We start from the raw sequence: 24,253 nt of genomic DNA, 5'->3' as shown, positions 1-24,253 counted from the left end.
TGGTAAAAAGCCTTTGACGCAAGAGTCCCTTCTTGGGACAAAGCAAAAAGAATATTTAAGGCTCTTTTAATAACTAAATCACCCTTCACATCAGCACTCAAACCAATGTTTTCTCAAAGACCAATTTTCTACCATATGAAAATCTTAGTACTACCTGGTAACTGATGAATACCAACATTGTCAAAAAGTACAAAGACAAAAAAGAACACAAAAGTAAAATGACACATCTTTATAACCTGCTTAGTAGCTCAGAGAGACCTTTTCTAACTATAATTGTTTCATGTGTTATACATATATATACTGAAATGGATTGAATGTGCTTTACAGACTCAGCTAGCTCCTGGCTATTGGGATGTAGGAAGAAACTTCCACAGAGTGGTGTAATTCCACAGTTGTCTGCTAGACTGTCTTATGTGTTCCTCTGGAGCAATACTGCTGGCCATGATGGGAGCAAAACATTTGAAGCACTTGTAACATTCTTTTCTCCTTTCATATAGTTTTTAGTTGGTTACTTTTCCTGTAACCAACTTCTCCTCTGAAAATAAGTCAGCAGAAATTAAAAGATAAAGAACAACCAAGCAAGAAAATCACAGAATTTCCTTGCAGCAAAAAATTACACACACTACAGATGCTTTAGGACAAAGAAGGAAATTCTTACATCAGCTCTTCCCTCCACCTCTATTCTCCAGGCTCCTAAGACTATTACTGACAGTATTAGAGAGATGTAAATATTATACAACAGCATTTGAAGCTTTGAGAAAAACTTGAGTAATGCCATTTCTGCAACAGAACCACTGGCTAAGGAATGCACAGCTGCTGAGCAGATGTATAATTTCAGCATTTAGATTCCATTATTTCAAGGGGGATTTTTTTCTTTACTCCATGTTTTCAGATTTTCTATCTCCATCTGGTTTTTGACCTCCTTCAGCTTAGTCCACTCTCCTCTGTTTTAGTTCATTACACCAAAATAATTTTCTAAATTAGAAACATCTCTACATTTAAAAACTTGTGAATTTAAAGAGAGGTGGGGGAGTGAAACAGGGCCAGGGACAGAACAAAACCAGACAGTTCAACAGAGGCTTGGGTTTGAATAAAAACTGTCCTGTCTGGATCAGGATTGATTTTGCAGTTCCTAGTCTAACCCAAATTGGCGAGCCTCTAACTGCATTCCTTCCGTGAAATTTTAAGAGCAGGAAACTGAAGAATATCAGCTATATGGGAATGTTTCTAGACTTTGCCAGAGCCCTCTGCCATAAATTTCTGACTATAACAACACTCCAGGTTATGATTCTTTTTAGAGTTATGATTAATTATAAGTGTAAAAAAAAATGAACTCACCATGTACTAAAAGAGCTTTAAAAAACATATAAAGATTAGTGCAAACCAGTGAGTGGTTGTCAAATCAATCAGTAAATAATTTATTATTATATTATTATTATATATGATTATTTATTATTATATTATTGTGCAAGAGTAGTAAAATATTAAATATATATATACTGAGACAGCATTGTTTAGAAAAATTTCTATTAATCTAAGTCAAGTAGAGGACTAGGGCATAGAATACTGTCTTTCAAGCTTCAGTCCACACTACAGGTTTTAAAGATGAATTATCCCTGGTACAACCACTGATTCAAATGTGACAGATTGGCCATAAAACCTATCCAATTTTCCATTTAATTTTAGGCTCAGAATAATAATTTGCCTGGGTGTGGAAGGGCACAAGCTTCAATCCTAACGAATGGCATAACATCAGAATATTCTACAGGAAACTTTCTATAGAATATTTTCACAAAAAAGAGAAGGAAAAATATTATAAACTAGTACATATGTAAGATAAAATTATAAAAATACATCTATACTTTAAAACAAAATCCCATTTGTTTATTTGGAGAGATTTATTGTTTGCTTTGAGAGGAGACATTCAAACCAAGTTAAAAAAAAAAAAATCTTTAAAGTGACACTTCCCGTATCTTCTATCTTCAGGGACATTTCTGCTTAATACTTGGTACCACTACTGAATTTTTCATTAGTGCTAAAATCCCTTCAATAACCTGAACAGAAGATAGATTCAGTGCCCAAAAGAGGGAGTGAGAAGAACGCTGCACCTCATTAGCTGGCAGTTCAACCTGTGCCCCGTCCCAGTCCTGTGCTGTAATTAACTCTCAATTGTCCAAGCCTGACAACTGCAAGGCCTGCTGCTTGCATAACACTGAGAAGGAAACAGGAGGGTTTCTAAATCTTCTCCAAGGCATTCTGTTAAAGATGATTTTCTCTTGCAGCCAGGAAGAGCACATTTTACCCAGCTTTGTGGTCTCCTCACTCACATTTCCAGTCAATGAGATTCACTGTTTTCTTCCAAGAAATCCTTTTTTTCATGCTACTGCCCAAGTTCTTTCATTCCCAAATATAAAGGGACAAGTAGATGATACATTTTTCATATTCTCAGTATTTCATATATTCCATTATTCCTGCTGAACAATTCCTCCTAACCCTTCTGTTTAAGCTTCCTTTTAAGCCCTCTATACCCCTGCAAAAACACATGGAACAGTTCCTTTGCCTGACCACTGCACTGTGAATTTCCAACTGAACACAGGATAGGAAAAAGAATGATTAATTTAGAAAACGTTATCTGAGCTTATTCACCACTTTCATATCTCTGACATTCTGACTCTGAGCACACAGTGTGCTCATTTGCACAAATCTCATGAGCAGAGTATCGATTCTCTGCATAAGTGAAATCTCTGATGACTGCAGTCCTCCAAAGTCATTTGAGCTCTGTCCACCGATTTCCAGTTAAATTTGGGATCAGGCTCTCACAGAGGAAGTACAAAGGCCTATGGTTCTAGGTGGGATTTTTTTTTTCTATGACAAGAAAAGAAAAGCAAAATTAAATCATTTCAACAGCTGCAGTGGTGAAAAGGAAATTGCTTCCACAAACCAGATCTATTTCCTGGTATGCATCTTGTGAGACTTGGATATTTCTCTAACTTATCCCTGATACATCTGCTTGTATTTATCAACCAAAGTATGGAAGTAGTAGAAAACTGACAGTTTTCTCCTTAACATGGTGAACTCAGGGAATATAGACACAAAGAAGTGCTAGTTGCTTCCACATTTTAATCTAATAAAGTTGACTGAAACCACACTACAAAAATTTATGCGATATCAAATTTTTGTAACAAGCATTGCTGCTGTTACATGATGCAAATTAAGCTGCAATATTGCAGAGCTGAGTTAATAATACTGATTTTTTTCCCTTTTTAATGCAAAGCAACTCACGACACTCGAATTACATTTAAATGCACTACATTTCCCCCTGAATTTTGGGAAAACCTATTTTGAGGAAAAAACGAGCACAAGAGCATTAGGCTGCATGTTGCAGGTACATATTCTGTGAATTGTTACTACACAGATTTTTGTCTAATCAAAATATTTTAAAAGTTCCCACCTTCGTGATACTCAGAGCACTTTCCCCTCCCCCGTGAAGAGTCACCGTGACAGTGTGGTGATGGCAGGGACAGCTCCATCAGGGCAACCACCTTCACTGTAACTACAGGTGTCACTGCAGGAACTCAGAGCTGGTGACATACGTGACCTCCAATAAGGCTTTGCTGTGGCTTTTCCTTTCCTCCTGCTTATACAACCTATGAATATTATCACAATCATGAACCAGAGTTTATTTTCCTACCCTAACACTTGTTTTGAATTTTGCTAACCAGACTGCCATTAAACAGTACTAAACCTAACCGTAACGCCCCGAATTCAAACGAAACGGGATGGCAACTACAAGACACACTTTAGAAAAATGGCAAGAAAAAACCTCTCTGAATTATAAATCTGAAACAGAGTGACTATATTTCTCACACTGTTTGTGTACAGCTCAAACAATGGGGTCATAACCAGAAACCCATGCAAGGGTTCTGCTCTACCACAAGATGAATGAAGTTCTTGGTCTTCTCAATATATCAAATATACATCAACCTAAAATGCTTCAGTGTCCAACCTGCTACAGCGAATTTCAAAATATATATTGCAGACTAGTGGCATAATTGCTTTGTTTTACTTTGGAGAGAAATGGATATGAAATACACCTTATATGCTCTGTAAACATACCCAGCAAAGTCCTGGGAAGCCAGTTCTCAGCAAAGTCCATCCTGGCAAGTTGGCAGCTTGTCCCCTGATTTCCTGATCACTGGAGGGCCAGCTGTGTGTTCTATCAAGCTAAAGCTCTTGGGATTTACATACTCCAAATACAAAGTACTACACTGATGTTTCTGGAATAAATCCCTCACAAAATAGCTATTCCACAGATCTTCTCAATAAGAGCAGGAGATTGCTAAAATTATGCTTTCTGTACACAAGAAAAATGAGGTGACTGTTTCAAACTTCTACCCATTCCAAGTATCACCTAGTGTGGTCTCCTTTTTATTCTTAAAGGACACAATATAGCAGGGCAAGTTTTACACTCTTTGCCAGTTTTAAACATTTTAAAAAGTAACTACTTGCTGCCTGAGAGCAGTGAGCCCTCAACAGCGTTCACAGCAACCTTTAACAGAATGCAAGAAAACAAAGCAGAAAGAAATCATGTTTCCCCTTAAAGCACTAACCATCCTGGAAGGCACAAAAGAGACCACTGCTACTGGGGACCATCAGCACGGCTGTGGTGGGACAACTGCAGAGGGTTCTGTGGATCTTGTCCAAGAAAGGGAAAAGCGGAGCCACTAAAGCAGCAGGGAAAGGAAAAACTTCTTGTCAGGCCCATTCTGTGCCTGCCTCTAAGTCCTTCATTTTGGGAATACTAGCAAAGGAAACAAGGCTTCAAGTACTCCATCTGTACCCACATATGACTCTGATGAGATATACTTTTAAATTGCTGAGTTCCATCTGTCATTTATTTACAGATGACAGTAAGGTAAGTGAAATTCCAGGCTCTGAAAATATGTCCTCTTTTTACTGAGGAACGAAGAAATGCCTGATGCTGCCCCAAGTATCCAGATAGGACTGATGCTTGAAATAAGGAAGGACAAACAAACAAACAATCATTTCTAAGTTTCTCTGCCACATACTGATTGGTCTCTTTCATTCATCTGTGTTTTCCAGCAATTTCCCAAAGAAGCTACTGCAGCTCTGTATGTCAGACCTGGTATCCAGAAAAAGTTCACATATCATTTACATATTCCACCATATTCAGTATTTCTAATATGCGTAACAATTTTCACCGCGAGGATCTTGCAAAGCACTGTCCAAAACATTAGGCTTTGGGGTCCCACACACTGGTCCTAAGAAAGTCTATGCTCTAGCTACATACTGTTTTAGTAAACTTGTCTTTTAATCAGTGAATTCCAAGTAACAAGCTATTTCAGCCTTGCAGCTTACCAAGAGCTTTCTGCTCTAACGTGAACAAAGGCTCAAACAGATAATATCCACAGATCCCTTTCAAAACTAAATTACTTCACAATTAAGGGAAGAAAATAATTCAGATCCAGCCACATATACTCTCTGTTGCTGGAAGAGATCAGCCAGCAGGACATACTAAGGATTGTCAGCTGAATCTTGCAGGTGCACAAGAAGACCTTTCATAAAATTTCAAACCACATCTCAAAGCCTACCAGGTAGCACTTGTCTATATAAATACATATAAAATACACAGCCCCTTGCACACACCCCAAAGAAAATGTGGTGAAAAACCTAAGAAAAAGCGACAAAAGAATGAGACCAAAAGACAAATACACGATCAGCAAGAGTTTTATCCCGGCTGCTACAAATGCCACAACATGGAGTATTTCTAGCTGTATATCAGACAACAAATTGCTCTTATGTTAGCGTTTTTATTCCAGGATTAGGTTCTACTAAAAACTAAACAAATCTTTCAAATTGGGAGAGTCTTCCTTATCTACAAAACCATCTTCTCTATCCTTGCAGATAACAGGCCTGAACAATCCCTAGCATGCTAACTTGATAAAAGAACTCAAAGATAATTACTTCTAAGCAGAGAACAAAATATGTAAATTCGGAGGGCAATCAATTTACACGGGAAAAATCATCATACAACTTTACACAAAGTAACAGGCAACTGCTGAAAGGAAATACCACAGCTTACTACCATTCCCTGCTGCTGAATTCACTCTTAATTTTACCAAAACAACATCAGAGTGTGGTTGATTGAAAGGCGGTAAAAAGCCATTTGTGCTTTTGAACCCTGTTCAGTAGATTTTGTAACCAGTTATGAAAACAGCGTAAATAATCGGTCCTCAACAGCACAGTCTTTCACTACTAAGGTACGGGCGATTATTTGGGGTTATTATTTCCTCGGACTTTTTTTGTTTGACGTCGCTGAACGGCAAAATCCGATTTGTAAAGCAGGCGTCCAGCTTTGTTCAAGGCTCGCACAAAAGGAAGGCGAAGCACCTTATTCCTCGTACCCTTCCCACGACGACGGGCGCTGCCGCTCGCTCGGGCTGGGGCCGCTCGGCACCGGGCCCGGCATTACAACAGCGGGAAGGGAAGGGAGGGCAGGAGGGAGGGAGGCCCGGCCGGCGAGCGCCGCGCCGGCCCTGCCCCCGCAGGGACCCGCGGGCCCGGCCCGGCCCGGCCCGGCCCGGCGGGCAGCGCCCCCAGCGCCGCGGCGGGGCAGCGCTGCCGGGCGGGGGGCGCTCCCGGCGCCCCGAGCAGCCGGGCCGGGCGGGAGGGCCGCGGCGGAGCCCACCTTCGACGGCGCGGACCCCGCCGGGCGCCGCCCAGCCCGGCCGTCCGGCGGCGGGGAAGGGGCATCGCCGCGGAGGGAGCGCCCCGCGCCGCCCCGGCCGCAGAGGGAGCGGGGCAGGCTCCCTGCCCGGCGCGCCCCGGCTGTCCCCGCCCGGCCGAGGCCTCCGCGGCGCGGCCCGCACTCACCGGCGGTGGGGGCTCCTCATCCTCCGCGCGGGGACGGCAGGCCAAGGCGGAGGGGGCCCGCTCCCCGCCGCGCTCCGCGGGCCGTTCCCGGGGCCCCGACGGCTCCGCTGAGACGGGGGCGAAGGCGGGTGCGTGTCGGGCGGGGGAGGGCGGGCCGGCGGGCGCGGGCTCGGCGCAGGCTCCGTGTCCCGGCAGGCGCTCCCGGCGCGTCCCTGCGGGGCGGGGCGGGAACGAGCCGGATTCCAATCACTGCAGCCGGGCGCGCGCGCGGCGGGGGCCCGCGGGGAGGCGGGAGCGCGCCCGCCGCCCCCGCCCGTCCCTCAGCACGTGCCGGGGGCGGGAGCGCCGGCGGGGCTCCCGGCAGGGAAGGTTGGCCGGGAGGAGCCGGCCGGGCCCGCTTCTCCTCCCCGGGAGCCCCTCCGCGGCCGGCAGCGCGGGCCGCAGCAGCGCTGTCCCCGTGAGGGAGCTCCTCTAGGAAAGGGCGGGAAGGTGTGAGGGGAAAAGTTGCCAAGCCGGTGTGGTGGAAGCGCTTCTGGCCTCGAAGAGGGTCGAGCCGCGAGAAGAGCGGCTGGGTTTGGCTGCGGGGCCGGGGGCTCCGTCCCTGTGCTGGCGGGGCAGGTGCGGCACTCACCGGGGAGGTGGGTGCGGCATCGCCGCCGCGCCTGTGCTGGGAGCTCGGGGCCGCCTGCGAGCTGCGGAGCGCACCGAGCGCTCGGCGGCGGCTGCGGCCCGGGAAGAAGGACGGACTCGCATGGGCCTCTCGGCTTCGTGGAAGAATAGTTCTGAGAAGGCTGACGTTGCACTGCCGCGGGAGGGAAAGAGTTCCATTGCAAAGGACAGCATTGTTTGCTTTTTCCATTTCCTGTATCTAAATAAATATGCCCAGTTACTTAGATTGGAATACATTTTAACTTCTGCAATGAGCTGCTCTGCCTGCTGATAAGGATGCTGAAGGCCATGATTTGCATTGTATTTCAGAGCTTCTTATCATTAGGACAAATTGGAAAAGTAATAATTTGTCTGTCTGTCTTCAGGTGAGGTCTCCCAGCAGCAGTGCAGAAGGAGCTCCAGTGACGGTGCTATGTGCCATGCAAGTGGCACAGCTCCCACCTGGGCTGCTGTTTTTAATCCTTCACTCGACAGTGTGACAGCAGTTGTGCTGCTGATGTCCTCTTGCCCTTCGCCTGTCCTGCCACTTGGTTACTCTGCATCAAGAACTTTGCACACAAGGCCAGCTGCAGGGGAAATGAAGATCACATGGATCGTACAGACCACTCAGTTTCCCTTTGCTGCACACCATAACACTCTCTAGGCCTTCGGGACACACCAGTAATTGCTGGTGGGGAGATGGCTGCCCAGATAAACTGAGCATAGAGAATAACCAGTTGGGAAGCAATCTGGTTTATTGGTGCCAAATAACCACATGTGCATAAATTGTGGGAAACATGGGCTTGCTTATTGTGTTGACCTTTTCACAGTATAGCTCCATTTTTGCATGCTAATATCAGATAGGACTTGTAAATGTTGTGTACTGCACTCCAGAGTTGTCACCTCTGTAAGATGAGAGCACTGGCTTTGCATTCTGGCTCACGTGCGTTTCACCCACAGATTGTTAGATGAGCACTTCACTTCTGTATTATCCTACAGAGAAAAACAAAAGAGGAAGTATACCTTCAAACCTATCACCTTCACAGACTCCTTTAAAATGTAGGCAGGTAAATACACACCTAATAATTGTATGTGGTGATAGGCATTTGCAAATGCAGGTCTTGTCTTATTAGACTTTTAGAAAATTTTTTCCGATCACCATCATCCAGAAAAATCTGTCAGTGTCCAAAACAAAGCCAGCCTACAAGAAAGACAAAATCACAGCTTCCATGCCAAGCAATACAGAACTCCTGTGCTTATGTTTATAATCTCAAAGGAAAATATGAGTCTGCTGTTCTTCCACTCTATGTACTATGAAATTATAGCAGCAGAATAGACACTCAATATGGAAGAAGAATGCAACATGCGTGTGTGTGCTCCCAAGCAAAACCAAAGCTGTTAGTGCTAGCATCTCTTCAGTAATAATGTGTGCTAATACAGCCCGGGGCTCGTCAGATGTTAGATACTGATTCCAATCCAGGATGCATGAATTTAGCAACAGCCACTAGCCTTGAAATGGATTTAACCCTTTTTGTGAAATGGATCAACTTTTTTTCATCCAGTTCCTGGTGTGTAAATTTGCACATTGCAGAAATTGCTGTCTCAGCCAGTACTTTTCAAGGCACTTGGGCATAGAAGATACCCACAAGTCCCTGTCAGATCAGGAACAGTGTTGCTGAGGATGAAGTTTTGTATTGCTATAGCAAGTAATGCCCATCTCTACATTATTGAGAACTATAAACTCCTTGTCTTAATCACAAAATAAAGTTGGCCAAAATAAACTACATTATGTAATATTAGGACTACAGGAGACCAAACTGCATCTTAATCTAAAATGATGAATCATAATGACCTTCTGAAAGTATTTAGATTGTGATGGACATCTGATGAAATATCACATAGAAAATACTGGTGTCTTTCAAAACAGTGCAGTACTTAGGTTTCAAACATCTCTACCAGAATAGGTAGAGAGACCTTTTTAAACCAGAAAGTGAACACTAGATGATGGGCTCTCAGAAAGACACAGGGCTCCAGCAAGCTAATTAGCAGCAGCAATCTTACTTGATGAGGATTTTAGGAATCTGCAAAAACTCAGACACACCAGGTTTAGTAACACTAAGCATTTATTTTGTTAATTGAGCCATATTCAAAAAACCGAGGTCTGAAAATCTGAAAATAAACACATAAGTTTATTTGACATTTGGCCAAGATGAGATGTGGAAGTCTAACATGAGATACAGAAGAAGCAGTTCAAAACTGACTGTCATGATGAAGAGAACTGTATTAAAAAAAAAAAAAAAAAAAAAAAGGACAGTCTTCCAGCTGCTTTCATTGTTATTTCCTCCCCAGGAATTTCTTATTAGTTCTTGGAATCACTAGGGAACTACAAACTTGAATATCAAAAGAACAAAGAGGTATATATAGGGAGAAGGTCAGTCATGTGATAGGACCTGATCTTTGTAGATCCTTCTTCCCTTCAGTCTCTGGAATTCAGATGTCTTAAATCTGTGGTCCAAATATATTTTTGAGGACTGTTTGCAATTAGATGAGTATTTCTCTGTTACTGCTACAAAAATAAATATTCCATGTTACATATTAAAAGACTATTACCCTTCAGCCAGGGACACAATTATTTCACTTAATATGACATGAATTTGGCTTTGTCTGTTTTTCAGAACTATTTTACTTGAAAGCATATTCTTTTGATTATAAATTTATTCAGCTGTTTGTTACTTACAAAAGTCGTGGATTTTATTAGGTTTTTTAAATGTAAGCAAAAATAATTCAATAAGGCAGAGTCAAATCTGTGAAGAAATGTGTTCATAAAATTTTTGCTAGTGGATCACTGGTAGTAAAGAGGCAAGCCATGTCCAGCCTAGAGTCCAACCAGTCTGGTGTGGAACTGAGTCTGGGGCAGCACTGGAGAGCACTGTGGCAATAATCCAAGGAATAACAGCTCAATGAGCAGAGCATGGGCACAAGGAAACAGAAGTGTTCCCACAGCTCAAGCACTTGGTGTGATTTGGGCTTACTTGGGCTTCTGCAGGGGATTCTTCCTCAGCCTGGAGCAGGTGGCCATGGAGGAAGGAGGACACAATGGCTGTGCCTGTCCCCAGCAGCTGCAGGGTGGGAGCTGATTCCTCACTGAACTGATGCCCCTGCTGTGGCAAAGGGCTGCAGTAATGGGAGCATGTTGCTCTGGGAGACATCTTCCCAGTCAAGAACCAGATTTCCCACTGCTTTTTCTGTTTCTTCTGCCTGTGCCTAGCTGAGCTGTATGATTTTGTTTTTATGGATTCACATTTACAAAACCCTTATTGCAGTCTTCTCACCAGGTCGTAATAAACCCTGAGATAACTCTCCTTTTAAATACAAATTACTTTGTTTTTCTTAAAGCCAGAGCATTAAAAGTCTTATCACAGAAAAAGGAAGTATTTGTAGGCTCAGCAGACGTTTCACCAGGGTGCCTCACTCACATCAGTTTGTTTGGAGAATTAGTAATGTTTTCCCTAGATGCATGCACATAAAATCCCCAAAGTCTTCAGTTGCTCAGAGAAGATTAAGTATTTCAACTATAGTGCTGATTTTAAAATTTATGTTCTAATTATCAGTCAGTGGTGCCAAATGATCTACAAGGAAGTTTGAATTATACTGAGAGAAGCTGAATGTTTGTGTTCCTCCACCTTTCGTTACAAGAGGCATTTGTTTCTTTTACAAGTTGGAATAATCCTTAGATCCAAACTCACACTGTATTAACAGCTCCTCTGTTAAGCCTGATGCTCAGGCTTTGTCCTGAAACTGGAGCAATGCTGAAAGCAGAAATGTTTTTAAAACCTGCTGTTACACAAGGCAAATTCTTATCAATACAGAAAATGTCTGTCTTGGTGCGTGTAACGGCTTTATCCTCAGGGGGCATGGATTCAAGTGGAAGTGTTTCTGGCAGCTGTAGGAGGGGGTACTGTAGAGATTTACAAAGATGGACATTTATGAGACTGAAAATTCTCTGTTCTTCCAAGCTTTTTAAAATGAAACAGATCTGATCCTATACAAAAAAATGAACTAAGTTCATATTTTTCTTATTTTTTTCTCAGTCCAAACATATCTTAAAACATGAATAAATTGCTGTTAAATAAAAGTAAATGCAGCAAAATAGTCTAATTCACTTATTTTTTAATATTCTAGGGAAACTAATATGGGACTACAAAATAATAGAAGGATATCCTTGTATTTCAGCTAAAATGTCTGAAAATAGATAATGAAGTTAAAGGCATAGCAATGAAGCTTTTCTCTCTCAGTCTGTAAGGTGCTTGAATATTAACTGAAACTGGAACTTGAACAAGTAAAACTCATACAGCTAAAAGCAAATCCCAAAAAATAGTCTATATCTCCCTTTGCTTCCAATGAAATATTTGCCTGTGTCTGCAAATCTCCTCATTTGGCAGCCACACCTATTACAGTTTAAACTCTCACTGGCATCAGCAAAAAATTACCTGATTAGGGATGCAGGATTGGATCTAAGATAATAACATATTAAAAATCCACTATGGATTCAAAAGCTACTAATGGAAATTAAATCCCTGAGAATATAAAACATTCCAAGCTGTCGAACAGTTTCCATTGTACATACTCAGAATGCTAAACAATAGCAGCTATTGCATGTGTGACCATCAGGAAACACAGCTGTGCTTCTTTGTGTTACAATTAATTACTTCCGTTGTATATAAAATTGAAAGTATTGGTACTCTGGGGCGGAAAAAGGATATCCTGATACACTGCTCCTATTTCCTTACTGAGGCCTATTACTGAATGTTTCACCATTAATTCACTTACAATGAATTACCCTGCACGGAATAAAGGAAGGGTAGATTGGGTGGTTAATTGTTATGCTAAAAGCTACTTTTTCTTTGGATTTTCACTCTCCTACATTTTCTACATTATCTCATTTTACTACTTTTGCATATGCCCTCTTTGATAGGAATTGTTCACTTTTAATTAGTTGCACGTTATAATAAAGGTCTAAAATAAACATTTACTTCATCTTTTTATCTTTTTACTTGAAGGTTGTTCTATTAATATTTCTTAAGTTACAAGATCAGAGGAAGCACAATCTTTCTCTCTGTCCTTTAAAAAAAAATGAACAAAATCATCTCAACTGAAGTATTTGTGGCCAGGTTCTCTGAAGCTGGCACACAGAGATGTAATTTATACCTTTCTGTGCCAGTGAATATTCCTAAGCTGGAGGGAAATGAGGATTGTTACCCAGAGTTAGGGAGGAGTATTAACAACCCTCTGTTATGCATTCTTTTTTTTTTTTTCTTGAGAATTGCATAAGAAAAAAAACTGTTTGAGGTTGTACTAAATAGGCAAATATGGACCCTAAGGAAATACACTACCCCAAACTTTAATATCTACTTTTTAATAACATTGACTCTTTCTTTTTAGAGACCTTCTAAACAGAGAGCAGCTTCTGTGACTCCTTAGGAAGTCAATGAAGTCTCCAGCAAAAACCAGCCCTGTAAGTCTATAAAAGGTGGATAATGTGTTCTGTGTTTGTCTCCGAGGATTTAATTTCTCAGGATGTGTCTCCTACCTAGAAGTCTCAGTCCTTCACCTTTCACCACCAGACTGTTTCCAATCCGTTCTAGGATGGCAAACACAAAGCTGAATAAGTTACACGTGGAAAACATGGAGTCCTTCAATGTGAGAATAAGTAAATTTTGCCAAATGAGCTGAAACCTTTGCAAGTTTGAATTCAGGCCGGTGTCATGATGCAGCAACAGGAGAATAGCAGCTCAGAAGAGCTCCCATTCCAGAAACTGCTTTACATAATAAAAATTGCAGAAAATCACCATCCACAAACCAGCCCTGTTGTCCTTTTGCTGCAGCAGCTGGCACTGGGAATACAATCTCAAAGGCAAACTGTGCTCTGCCATTATTTTATAACCACACAGTTCAGATTCAGGTATGCTCTGAGACCACAGCTAGAGCCAGCATCCCTGGCTAGCAGTTTGGGTTTCTTGCAAGGACTTTCTGGCCAGAACTAGATGCTGTGTAGTGTACATGCAATAAAGCAGAAACTTTCAATTAGTGTCATCTATGTTGTGCATCCACAATAAATCTCAGGAAGTCTGGTATTTGCAGGATGCAGTGGGGCTGAATGCACTCACATGAGCAGCAGAGCCCACTCTATCACTTTTTACCCCACAGCTTACAGGCCTGTGAAAGGAACAGGAACTCTGCATGTGCATTAATCACAGGGAAATTTAAAACATCCTTGGAATCAGTACAGGGAAAAATTTGCAGGAAGAAAATCTGTCAAGGAATGTGCAGGGGACAGCTGAAGAATATTTTGTTGTGAAAGAACAATACCTGGTCTTTGTTTATAATACACAAATGAAAATTTTATTCCTGAAATCCTATTTTTTATATGAAGCCAGATTTTTGGAAAGTGTGCCCTTTTTTCTGCTCCCACATCTCCAGTGCTATCAAAATTGTGGAGTTGTTACTTCATAAAGCAAAAATACCTAACAGATAACAAAACCCAGGTCTCAAGGTGCACTCAGATTTCTGTATTATTCTTAAGCTATATATAGTAAATGGACTAGATGACAATTTAGGCTCAAATAGTGTAGGTTTGAAACATATGGACTTAAAGGAAATCAGAATCTCAGTTCTGAGTGTTTTAATCCACATATATGTCCCATACATGCAGGAATACATATAGGAATGCTTACATTAGTCAACATGAAGATTTCTTTAAATGAAACTAAACATTGATCCCAGCATTATTTTCCTGTCTACATATGATTAGATCTTAAAAGAACTTAAACACTGTAAATCATTCTTTTGTTTTGAAATGAAATCTTTAATTAAGGCTATAGATATTCCTTAAAGCTCCTAAAAATCCAAAACATCCTCTTCAATACACCATGAGAATAAAACAATCTAGAGCAGCAAGTTTTCTGGCTTTAGTATAGCAAGCAGCATTCATTCCACAAGCACTGGAACAATCATCACTTTCACTCAATTCAAGGTTGTCTTTGTATCTTCTAATTAAAAGAAAAATAAATCTCAACTCTTTCAGTAACACTATGCAGAAACAGAAGAATTTCCATAACATCTTTGTCATAAATGAAAATAATCCCATTTCTAAAGTAGTAAGATTAGAAAATACTTTTGTAGTAGAGGCAGATTTATCAATGATACTTTATGCATACTAATTTATTATTCCCTAACAGTTATGATCTGGAAACTTTTAAAGGAAAAATGTTTTGTTCAAAAGTTTATATTTGTTAAAAAAAATCCTTCCTGTCTTTATTACAGAGAAAATTCTTGTGACTCAGCCTGACAGTCCTTATTAGTACAACACACATTTGTTACTGTTTTCTTTTGATGTAATCTTCCTAAGGGGAGGAACAAATGTATTTTAACAGCTATCCAAGGGCGTATTTCATAGGCACGCAGCACAGAACTTATGCCTGAATATAGACTGAATCTCATCCATAACTCTGATTTGCCTGGGAGAACAAAGCATTTCATTGTGTATTCAAGAATGGTTTCAGCAATCTTATTCACACATTCCTTCCTTCCTTAATCAACAGAAACTGTTTGAATTCAAGATGCATGATTGGGGTGGGAGGGGCAAGCAATGCCAAAGCCTATACTTTTGAAATCTCCATTTTCTGCAGAGCAATAATCTCTCTTTAAGAGTCTCTGTTAATAATCCCTTAATGCAACATTTGCCACACATTTTGCACCATGTCCTTTCCTAATGAACTTTGCTCTGTTCCCTTTTTCCACCCTGTCAGCTGGCATGGTGCTCTGCTTATGCCTCTATTGCTTCCAGTTCCAACAACTGAACTCTCCAGGGATCACAGTGCACAGTTTAGGAAGCACTGTCTTGTGCAAAGGTTAAGTGTCAGAAAGACAATCTGAAAAACAGAAATTTTGATCTGAGAAAATACAGCATACATTCTGGGCATTCTTTCCAATTGCATTTCTTATGCACATAGTAAACAGAAATTGGGGCTGGGAAATCAAATAAAAAATGCACCAAGTTGTGATTCCTGATGCTGTACTTGGTAATGGCATATAAATCTAAGTCTGTTCATTTATAATCTAAATTCTTAATTATGTTTAATATACTTATTTGTACTTCTAAAATGCCTGCATTTCTGAGGGGTGTGCAACAGGAATGCACAAAATGGCTGTTTTTGTAAAACACAGTTATATGAAGTCATCCTTTCCTTTGTACCTATTTCGTGACACTAGATCTCAATGAGGGTGTTTAAAACATTTTGTGTATTTTAAGTAACTTTTGTTAAGAAATAGTAGAACACCTACCTGAACATATGCAGTCAAACTTTGTTTGTAGATGCATCAATTTAACTGAAGAGAGAATTTACCCACTCCTTACAAAGTTACTATAAACAGTATTTGTTGACACAATAAGGTCTGGGACTATACAGGCCTTGCTGAGTTACAACATGTACTGTTAGCAGACTGCATCTTTTAAGCATATTAATATTTGTTTAAAACAGCATTATTTGGTCAATAAGACAGTCAAGACTGATATACAATAAAGGTGAAACCAATGCTTTTCATTTTTATTTTCAGGTCTGAAGTAGAGAGTACAAGCTTGTGTATACTTTCTTACTGATATAACATGGCTGAAATCTGTCAGCTGTTCACATGGCATATTAATAAATATACCCAAATCAGAAAGCTTTAAATGTTTTTGCACATTGCTATTATTACTAGACTGTTTTATTCATGTTGGCACAGATAATCCATGCAAGGTAATTACTCACATCTCATAAACCACCAGACATTCAGTTCTGAAATAACTAGAAACTTAGGGAAAAATATCTATCTAAAAGCAAGGACACTTGTGGCATCAAGTCAACATGTCAAAATATTATAAAACCTAGACTTCTAATATAAGATCACTGCAGGCAATAAATCACTCAGTTTCAAATTCTGATGTTTATAAACAAATTAATATCCACTACCTGGAGATGAGTATTGCAAAAAACCATTAGTGTGCCCAGCATTAGACACTAATGAATGTGTTCAGTGCTGTAGACATTCACATTATTAAACATAAATACAAGTAATCTTCAGCAAAACATTTCACACAAATATTGACCACTGAAGGACCAATGGAAAAATATTTTTCCTTGTTTTGAATTGATTTTATAATTGAGAATTGTGTAACTTGTGAATCCAATATAGTGAAAACTAATGAAAAAAAAGTCTAAGACTTTTTTTTTTTTTGTCCAGATAATAAAAGTAACCTTATTTGGAAACACTTAATTTTGCCCTGTTCTGCAAAAAGAACACCAAAAGAGAGAAAAGCATTAAAAAAAGCTTTTGAATCCTTTGATGGAAAAGTTATTGAACACTTTTTAGTTAGAGAAAAGGCTGATCTTTTCAATTGATCATTCAGAGGTACAGTATCTTTGTTTTATTGTGTAAAACCTCACATTAATTAGAATGAAGAGAAATATTCAGAAGAACTTAGGACTTATCTCAGGCATCTCTTACAAGACATAAAACATTATCAAGTACACATTATTCATCTTATTCTATTTTTGTACAACATTATTTTCCGTGATAGTTGAAAGATCATATTTTGAATTTCAGAGATATATATTATTATATAAATAAGCATTTTACCCTCTCCATATCACAAAGGTGATGCAGCAGAGGAGTATCAGCAGTTATGTGGTATTCTACCTCTGTGAAAGTTAAAATGCTACATTATTATTCACAAATTTCTGGTTCAGATAATGTGCAAAAATTATATCTTAATATAGATATCAAGGGCAGGTTTGTGGCTTCCCTATTTTTGGACCACATTATGAAGCAGCACAAGTCATAACAGGAAATTTTTATTACATGATAATCCTCAGGGTATCACTGTTCTTCATTCAGAGATATTGCTGTACCTCATACAGTGATATGTAAACTAGCTTTAATTTCACTTTTTCAGACACCAGCTGGAGTCAGGGCATGTGCTACAGTGCAGGTTCTCTGCCCAAGGAATTTTTCAGGACTCTCTCAAGCCAGTACAGCTCCCACTGAAGTCTGTGCTGCTGCACTTCACTGCTGCCACCCTGCAAGCCAGCTCAGCTCTGCTCACGTACACTGCATTCCCTTTCCTGCAGTCCAGACCAGATTTACCAGATTGGATCCTTGCTCACCCCTGTGTATGTATGCAAACCATCTCTCTGGGTTATTGGGAGCTTCTTGTACCCTAATTTCTTCCTTGAAGCCCTCATCCTGACTGTTGTGATCCTGGTGCCCCCTACCCAGCCTCCCCTGCCCCACCCAATTCTGCCATGCCAGTGTGGTGAAAGTGCCCTTACCTGGCTATTCTCTGCCCCGAGCCCAGCCCCAGGAAGGGCTCCCCATCTCCTCAGTGCCACTCAGCCAGGGGCCTGCAGAGCCCCTGCATTCTGACAGCCTCAGGTGCCCTCCCTGTGCCATCCCAGCCTCCCCTCCCTGCCCCGTGTCCCACAGTCCCCCCAGCCTGCCCCAGCCAGGCTGCCTGCCAGAGCTCTCCACACACTGCACTCCCTCAGCTGCAGCCCAACACCTCTGGCCAGATCCTAAAATGATTTATCCTCCACGGTGCCAGCCAAGAGGAAGCTTATAGGGACATTGAGGGGAGAATGAGGCACACACATATAAACACATGCAGATCAGAGGTGAAAGACCTCATGAAATTCTCCTGAGGCATCCATCACAAGCCCTTCCCATGGAGCCTGATTCCCTGTTCTGATGTTGCAGTCAGAGTAGTCTGAGTCAGTGGCCAACACTGACACAAATCTGCCTAAAGAGTATCTTCAATGCAGTCTCAGCATAGAGTATGCTGATGTGAATTCTCTCAAATAACAGATAATAACAAACAGTATTTTGTTGAATGGCACTGAAAAATGAAATGTAGGATTTTCTCACTGTTGTGAATATGTATTTAATGAAGTCAAATAGGAGTGGAAAAAATATTTAACTTCCATAATTATGATTAATTCCTCTGGAGAATAGTATGAGCCAGATATTTGGATTTTGTAATCTATGGGACCATATTCACACCAGCCCAGCACCGACTGAAAACAGAAAATTTGCTTGCTTACAGAAAAAAACCCAAAACAAACAAACAAAAAAAGGCTTTGCATATAATGTACTACTGTTTTAGAATAATTCATGCATATAAAAATCTGACCCTGTAGCAACTCAGATCAGATCACTGCTAAGATCAGTGAAAACTAAGATACCTACTGAATAAATACAGGTCATACATGTCAAAACTGCCACAGGCAGTTCAGGTTGTTACTTTTGTCCAAGATGCAGACTGCCTGCAGCTAACTTAACTCTTATTTTAGAACTCCAAATTTCATTTATTCCTCCCCTAAGCTTTGGATAATTTTTCATCCCTTAAAAAACACACAAATGAAATGGGCATTATCCACGGGAGGGACAAGACAGACAAGGTTATGTAATTTTTAGCTACTCAGAACACAAGGTAAAATAGGTGCAGATGACACCAGCATATGGCCCACAGAAAGCATCCTCAGCCTCAGAAGTACTAATTCAAAACTCTCAGTACTGCAAGCACACATCATAATTCTCACTTAAATGAGTTAATAAAGCTTGAACAATGATCAGACTTTCCATCTTAACTCCACCAGACAGAACGGCTGTCTCCCATACTCAAAAGTATTATCAGTACTACAAGTATTGCTTATTTGAGAAAAAGAGTTTTATCAATAACAGTCTCAAAAACTTGAAAGTTGTTCTCAAGCTGTTAGGATAGATGCCTGTATAGTTAGTAGAAAAGATGACTGTATGGTTATTCTAATTGTTGGAACATAGCTACTGTTTTCCAATGGCAAATACTGCTACAATTCATGATGTGCTACATTTAAAGTAAGGAAAGGAATAAAGAGTATGTGCCTGCTGCCTTATAGATTTTTGATACACATACATTTACTATAGGAAAAAAAATTTCTTTTTCCTAATTATGTGGGATAGAGGAGGGAATTTTTGTAAGCTGTCTCCCACAGCTTAGCTGTGCTAGATGTGTTTCTTCTGTGTTCATTAGTGTGAAGGTCCAGATGTAAGTTCCTACCTCCCTCTGATATCAGTGGGAATTAGAAACCAAAACAAGATTGAATCTCTTTTTTTTTATCACAGGAGGAAAGGAAAATGGTTTTGAATTAAAAGCTGGCCTTTCCAGTCAGCTCTATTCCATTCAATGTAAGAGCAATTTGGAGAAAGCCAGTTGTCCTTTTCCATTACGATTTGAAAGTGAATTATCTACTGTGCACATAGAAGCCAAGTGCACTAGCAAGGTTGACCCAACCATTTTATATTCAAATTGTTATGGATTGTCACCTAGGCTTCCCAGCTACATATGGATTCAAGGCAGACTTATTATTTGGAAAGAATCTAAAATATCTGATGCTATGAGGTAGCACCACAACATAATGGAACAGCACTCACTTTTCCTAGAGGAAGCCCTAATCTATTTATTTCCCTTTGAAAGCTACGGCCTTTGGTTCTACAGATGACTGTACATATGGCACTTACTCATTCTTGCTGTGAAAGAAAATGACTTAATACAGACGTATTTTTCCAGTTGTTTTTGAACAGCAGTGTGTGGTCTAAGCAGTAAAACTGCTGTGGGCAGTTAACTTGAAACTGTATTTGCACATTATTTTTTATAATAGGGTTTTTAGTTAATTTCAATATTTCCCCCAACTGTTGCTATAATAATGGACTAGTTCATGAGTTCATTTGGTTTTGACTGCTCATTCAGTAGGTTTTGTATGAGCTTTGCAAAAAGCATGTTCTGCATTTGTGAAAGAGGATAAAGTTAAACTTGAGAAGTACCAACATCTAGCTTTTACCAAGAGAAGTGCTAGCCATGGTTATCAACGTTACGATTGCCCTGTTAGTCATCTGTTTTACCCCAGCATTACTGACTACCAACTCTTCTTTTAAACATTGATGGCATGGGCATGCTTCTTGCACAGTGGCTTGTCTTTCTTGGAGTAGAATGGCTGACCTTCCAAATTCACATGGCATACCTAGAATTAATAAAAAATGCAATCAGGAATAATTACGGAAAAAGAAAAGGGAGAAAGATGTGACTATCAGTTTCAACTGTATTGCTCTTCTGCCCATGCATTTATTTGGTAGTCTTTAGGAGTCATGTATTGATTTGCTATTGATTTAACCCACTGAAAGAAATCAAGTTAGGTCCTCAAAAAGACCCCCACTGTGAGAACTGCATATTAACAACACATAATAAAGCTATCATTTCCACAGAAAACAGGGCAGCTAAGGCAAATGAATGAGCAAAAAAGAATATGAAATATTCAGAGAAAGTGTATTTATAAGTAATCAATATTTATAAGTGATTAAGAGCTGCTATCTTGTCAAGGAAACTTGCTTAGTGTTCCTTCCTATGTCAGAATTTCCAAAAGATTTCAGTTTTCACAAAAAACTTTTTTGCAAAGCTAGTTTAGCTTCAGATATTTATAAATATTTCTATACTTTCAACTAATTTACCTAAATTTTAGACTTAAACAAACATTAGAAATTGTCAGTGTCAGTTTGGTGTGGCTAACATACTATTTCTAGCTAATCAGAGATTCTAGATATTATTACTTTAGGAATAATACGTTGCAGAGCTGCTCAGTGGTATTAGAACCAGATGAAAGTACTGTTTATCATATGGATTTTTCTGCTTTGTGTGCTGTGTGGGAATATGGCCACACTCCAGAGCTATGTGCACACCACAGATTGATGAGTTTGACCAACTTCTATGCTAATTACTATTCATGCTCTCTAAACAGACTTCTTTTTGCAAGATTCAACAAGTATTCAGCATGGAAGTACAAACTTCACTGCTTTGTAAGTAAGATTATGGTTATACTGTTCAGTATGGTGTTAATTTACTTTCAGTCTTGCTCTATCTTTATTTGGCAAACACTAGAAAGAATAACAGCAACAGTGGTTTGTACTGCTGTATGTACTATCTAAAACTGGATGTTTTATTAGGAAACCCTTATGATGATCAAATTCTGTAATTCTAGTAAAAGTTATGGAGGAGAAGAAAAATTACTCCCATCCTTCTACAAATAAAAGTAAAAAATGAATTTTCATCCCTCTGCATCCTTAAGCACATGTTAGTTATTACTGCTTTCAGGTTTTCTGATGTTATTACACAATTTAGGAGTATAAAGGAATGAGATAGTATTTGATGTAGAACCTACAGCACAAATGAAGCAGGTGTCATGCCAAGTGTGTCCAAGAGCTTCAATGAATTTATCTCCAGCTTCAACAGGATAATCACAGCCATGACATTTTGTGCTGAACAAAGCAATATAATCTGAAATAAAACAAAAAGCAAACTTAGAACAAACTCTTAACATAATCGTATTAAGTCCAAAAGAAATAGAATGTTTCCAGGCAATGAATGTTTTTGTTGTTTTTGCTCAGTTTCTTACTACATTTACTGAAACACTCCTACTGAAATATGCTTCTTTTCTTTCATATTTAAATACAAATTCAGTCCAGAACCCTCCATTAGTATGACATTTATCATCACAAATGTGGAAGACATACAAAAAATCCATATAATTTGAAGTTGTGTTTCTCACATTTTGAAATTAGCCTTAATATATGTGGAATCTATTCATAGGACAAATATGGTTGTACAGAAGAGTCTAATGACAAGAGAATGTTACAAGTTTCCATGCCTATATTAATGTGTTTTTTGCATAAAAAGAGAACACTATGGAAACGCCATGTTGGCTGATTAATACATCTTTATTTTATCAGGTGTGATTTGGAAAGGTTTGACATTGAAAAATAATAGTGGAAATTCCAAAGGTATATGGAATCCATGAGAGTTATTTGATGTTCTGACAAAACAGAAATTGTCAATTTTAAAGGGTAGGTACCCCATCAGTCATGCTGTATGGATTCTTTTTCTTCACTAACAGTTACTCTGACTTGTAAAATTTGAATTGCATAGCCATAAGAAAGGAATCTCCAAAGAGAAGTAGGCCAGTTGCTCACTGAATGCATAAGGGGAATACAGAGGGAACATCACTTAAACCTTAACCTCCTTCCTGACTATGCCAGGCAACTCATTTGCATAGCAAGTACCATTTTGGGAAAACATGGCCCTTTCCTTTCTTAGCTGGCAAGAAGCAGTTTCTTTGTTGCAGCAGCCAAGAAACAAAATCTGCACCACCATGTGCTGCACATCTGTGCAGACCTATCTCTTCCTAAGTGTTGGTTGAACAATTCTAGGGTGAAGTAAAACAGCATCAGAGGTCACAGCTCCAGCAACTCAGAGGGATTGTGGGAACTCTAGAAGACTAATTTTTCATTTCTGGTGAGCAGAATCTACAGAGTCTACCAAGAAGGGGAGTGGAACAGGGGAAGGAAAATGAGTAGGGAAGGAAGTGCAAAGTATGATAATACATAAGGCATTGTGGACAGTGAGGCAAAGACCAGCGCTCTGCCATTCTCTCATATAACTGGAGTAAAATACAGAGACACAAACACTCGTTCATGTGGAGAGGGGAAACAAAATCCACGCTGGATGGGGAACTGATATTATTTTGTTCACCAGGTGCGTTATTCTTACGTTGCTTCCATGAACATGAAGCACACAATTACTTGCAGAACTGTAATACCTTTCTCACAGTAAGGCTCCCCGTCCTCCATGTGGAACAGGCTATTCCCAAATGGCTTCTTACAAGCAGCACAGACAAAGCAACTTGTGTGCCAAGTCTGTCTTAGGGCATGCATCACTTCCTGTAAAACAAACAAACAAACAAAAATCTCCAGCAGAATAGCCAGCCCTGCAACTTCCTCCTGGAGAACAAACACAAGGCAGAGATGCTCTAAATTCTTCCCTTCTGTATCAGCCAGTTCCCTCCTCAAAAGAAAGAATTATGACAGAAACTGGGCTCCTTTTGGAAAGAAAGAGGAAATAGGAAATAGCTTTCTAAAACAATGTATTTGCCAAAGTGAAACAACATGGTTCAGCCAGCAGTTTGTATCAACATGCCCAGTCACTGTTGCAGGAGGGGTTCTGCACAAAGATTCTGATTATTTCCTCCTTTGTTTTGACATGACCAGTATGAACTCTTCAGTGCAAGAGTATGATTTGTTAAATAAATTTAAAAGAGTAATTTTCTAAGACCAGGAATAAGTGGTGTAAGTCTGTTGTTACAAAATAATCTAGATTCTGCAGTAATTTCTTTATGCTTCTTCTTACAAGAACAATTCACAACCTAATCTAAAAAAAGCTAAAAAAAAAAAAAATAGAAAAGGTTCTTTTAACTTATGTGATTAATAAAAATGAGCCTGCAGGTCTGTTCCTAAGCCACAAGTTTATCACAAAAAACCCCAATTCTGTGCAACTGATGTTCTCCTCAGCTGAATACAACTAGATTTTATTGGCTTCTTACTTCTGCCCAGTATGAAGAAATCTCTATTACTGCTTTGTTCTTTTATCATACAGAAGTCTTCCAAGTCCAAAAGCTGCTGTACTAGGCTCTGATGCACAGTTACCTGCTAATTTGTCAATCTTATGTGCAGCCAGAATGATGTTTGACAGTGTATCTCTGTCCAACAGCCCGGATTTCAAAGGGCCAGCTGCATAACTGCTGTAAATTAACTT

At 39.9% G+C, this 24,253-nt stretch overlaps 2 protein-coding genes and 1 long non-coding RNA gene across 12 annotated transcripts in view; 1 reads left to right on the top strand and 2 right to left on the bottom strand.

Annotated features, from left to right (window-relative positions):
- BMPR1A (bone morphogenetic protein receptor type 1A) overlaps positions 1-7,069 on the bottom strand; it is a 72,400-nt gene extending 65,331 nt beyond the window's left edge. The window contains exon 1 of the mRNA XM_021536184.4: positions 6,895-7,069. The gene's annotated coding sequence lies outside the window, so the exon portion shown is untranslated. The remainder of the gene's footprint in view (positions 1-6,894) is intronic.
- On the top strand, positions 6,705-9,332 carry LOC144246598 (uncharacterized). Its single transcript, XR_013340253.2, has 2 exons — positions 6,705-7,022; positions 7,929-9,332. It is a non-coding gene; the product is annotated as an uncharacterized LOC144246598 (long non-coding RNA).
- A 6,784-nt stretch (positions 9,333-16,116) lies between these two features.
- The window catches only part of LDB3 (LIM domain binding 3), a 115,221-nt gene continuing 107,084 nt past the window's right edge, over positions 16,117-24,253 (bottom strand). For all 10 annotated transcript variants that reach the window (XM_085583277.1, XM_077784543.2, XM_085583278.1 and 7 more), the window contains 3 exons: positions 23,262-23,382; positions 21,828-21,943; positions 16,117-20,636 (listed from right to left, as the gene is read on the bottom strand). In XM_085583277.1, coding sequence (XP_085439403.1) covers positions 20,547-20,636; positions 21,828-21,943; positions 23,262-23,382 — 327 coding nt within the window. In that variant the 3' untranslated portion in view covers positions 16,117-20,546. The remainder of the gene's footprint in view (positions 20,637-21,827; positions 21,944-23,261; positions 23,383-24,253) is intronic.

Source organism: Lonchura striata, chromosome 6 (assembly GCF_050655825.1).
Source record: "Lonchura striata isolate lonStrDom1 chromosome 6, ASM5065582v1, whole genome shotgun sequence".
Classification (NCBI taxonomy): Eukaryota; Metazoa; Chordata; class Aves; order Passeriformes; family Estrildidae; genus Lonchura; species Lonchura striata.
This window is presented reverse-complemented; position numbering and strand designations above follow the sequence as displayed.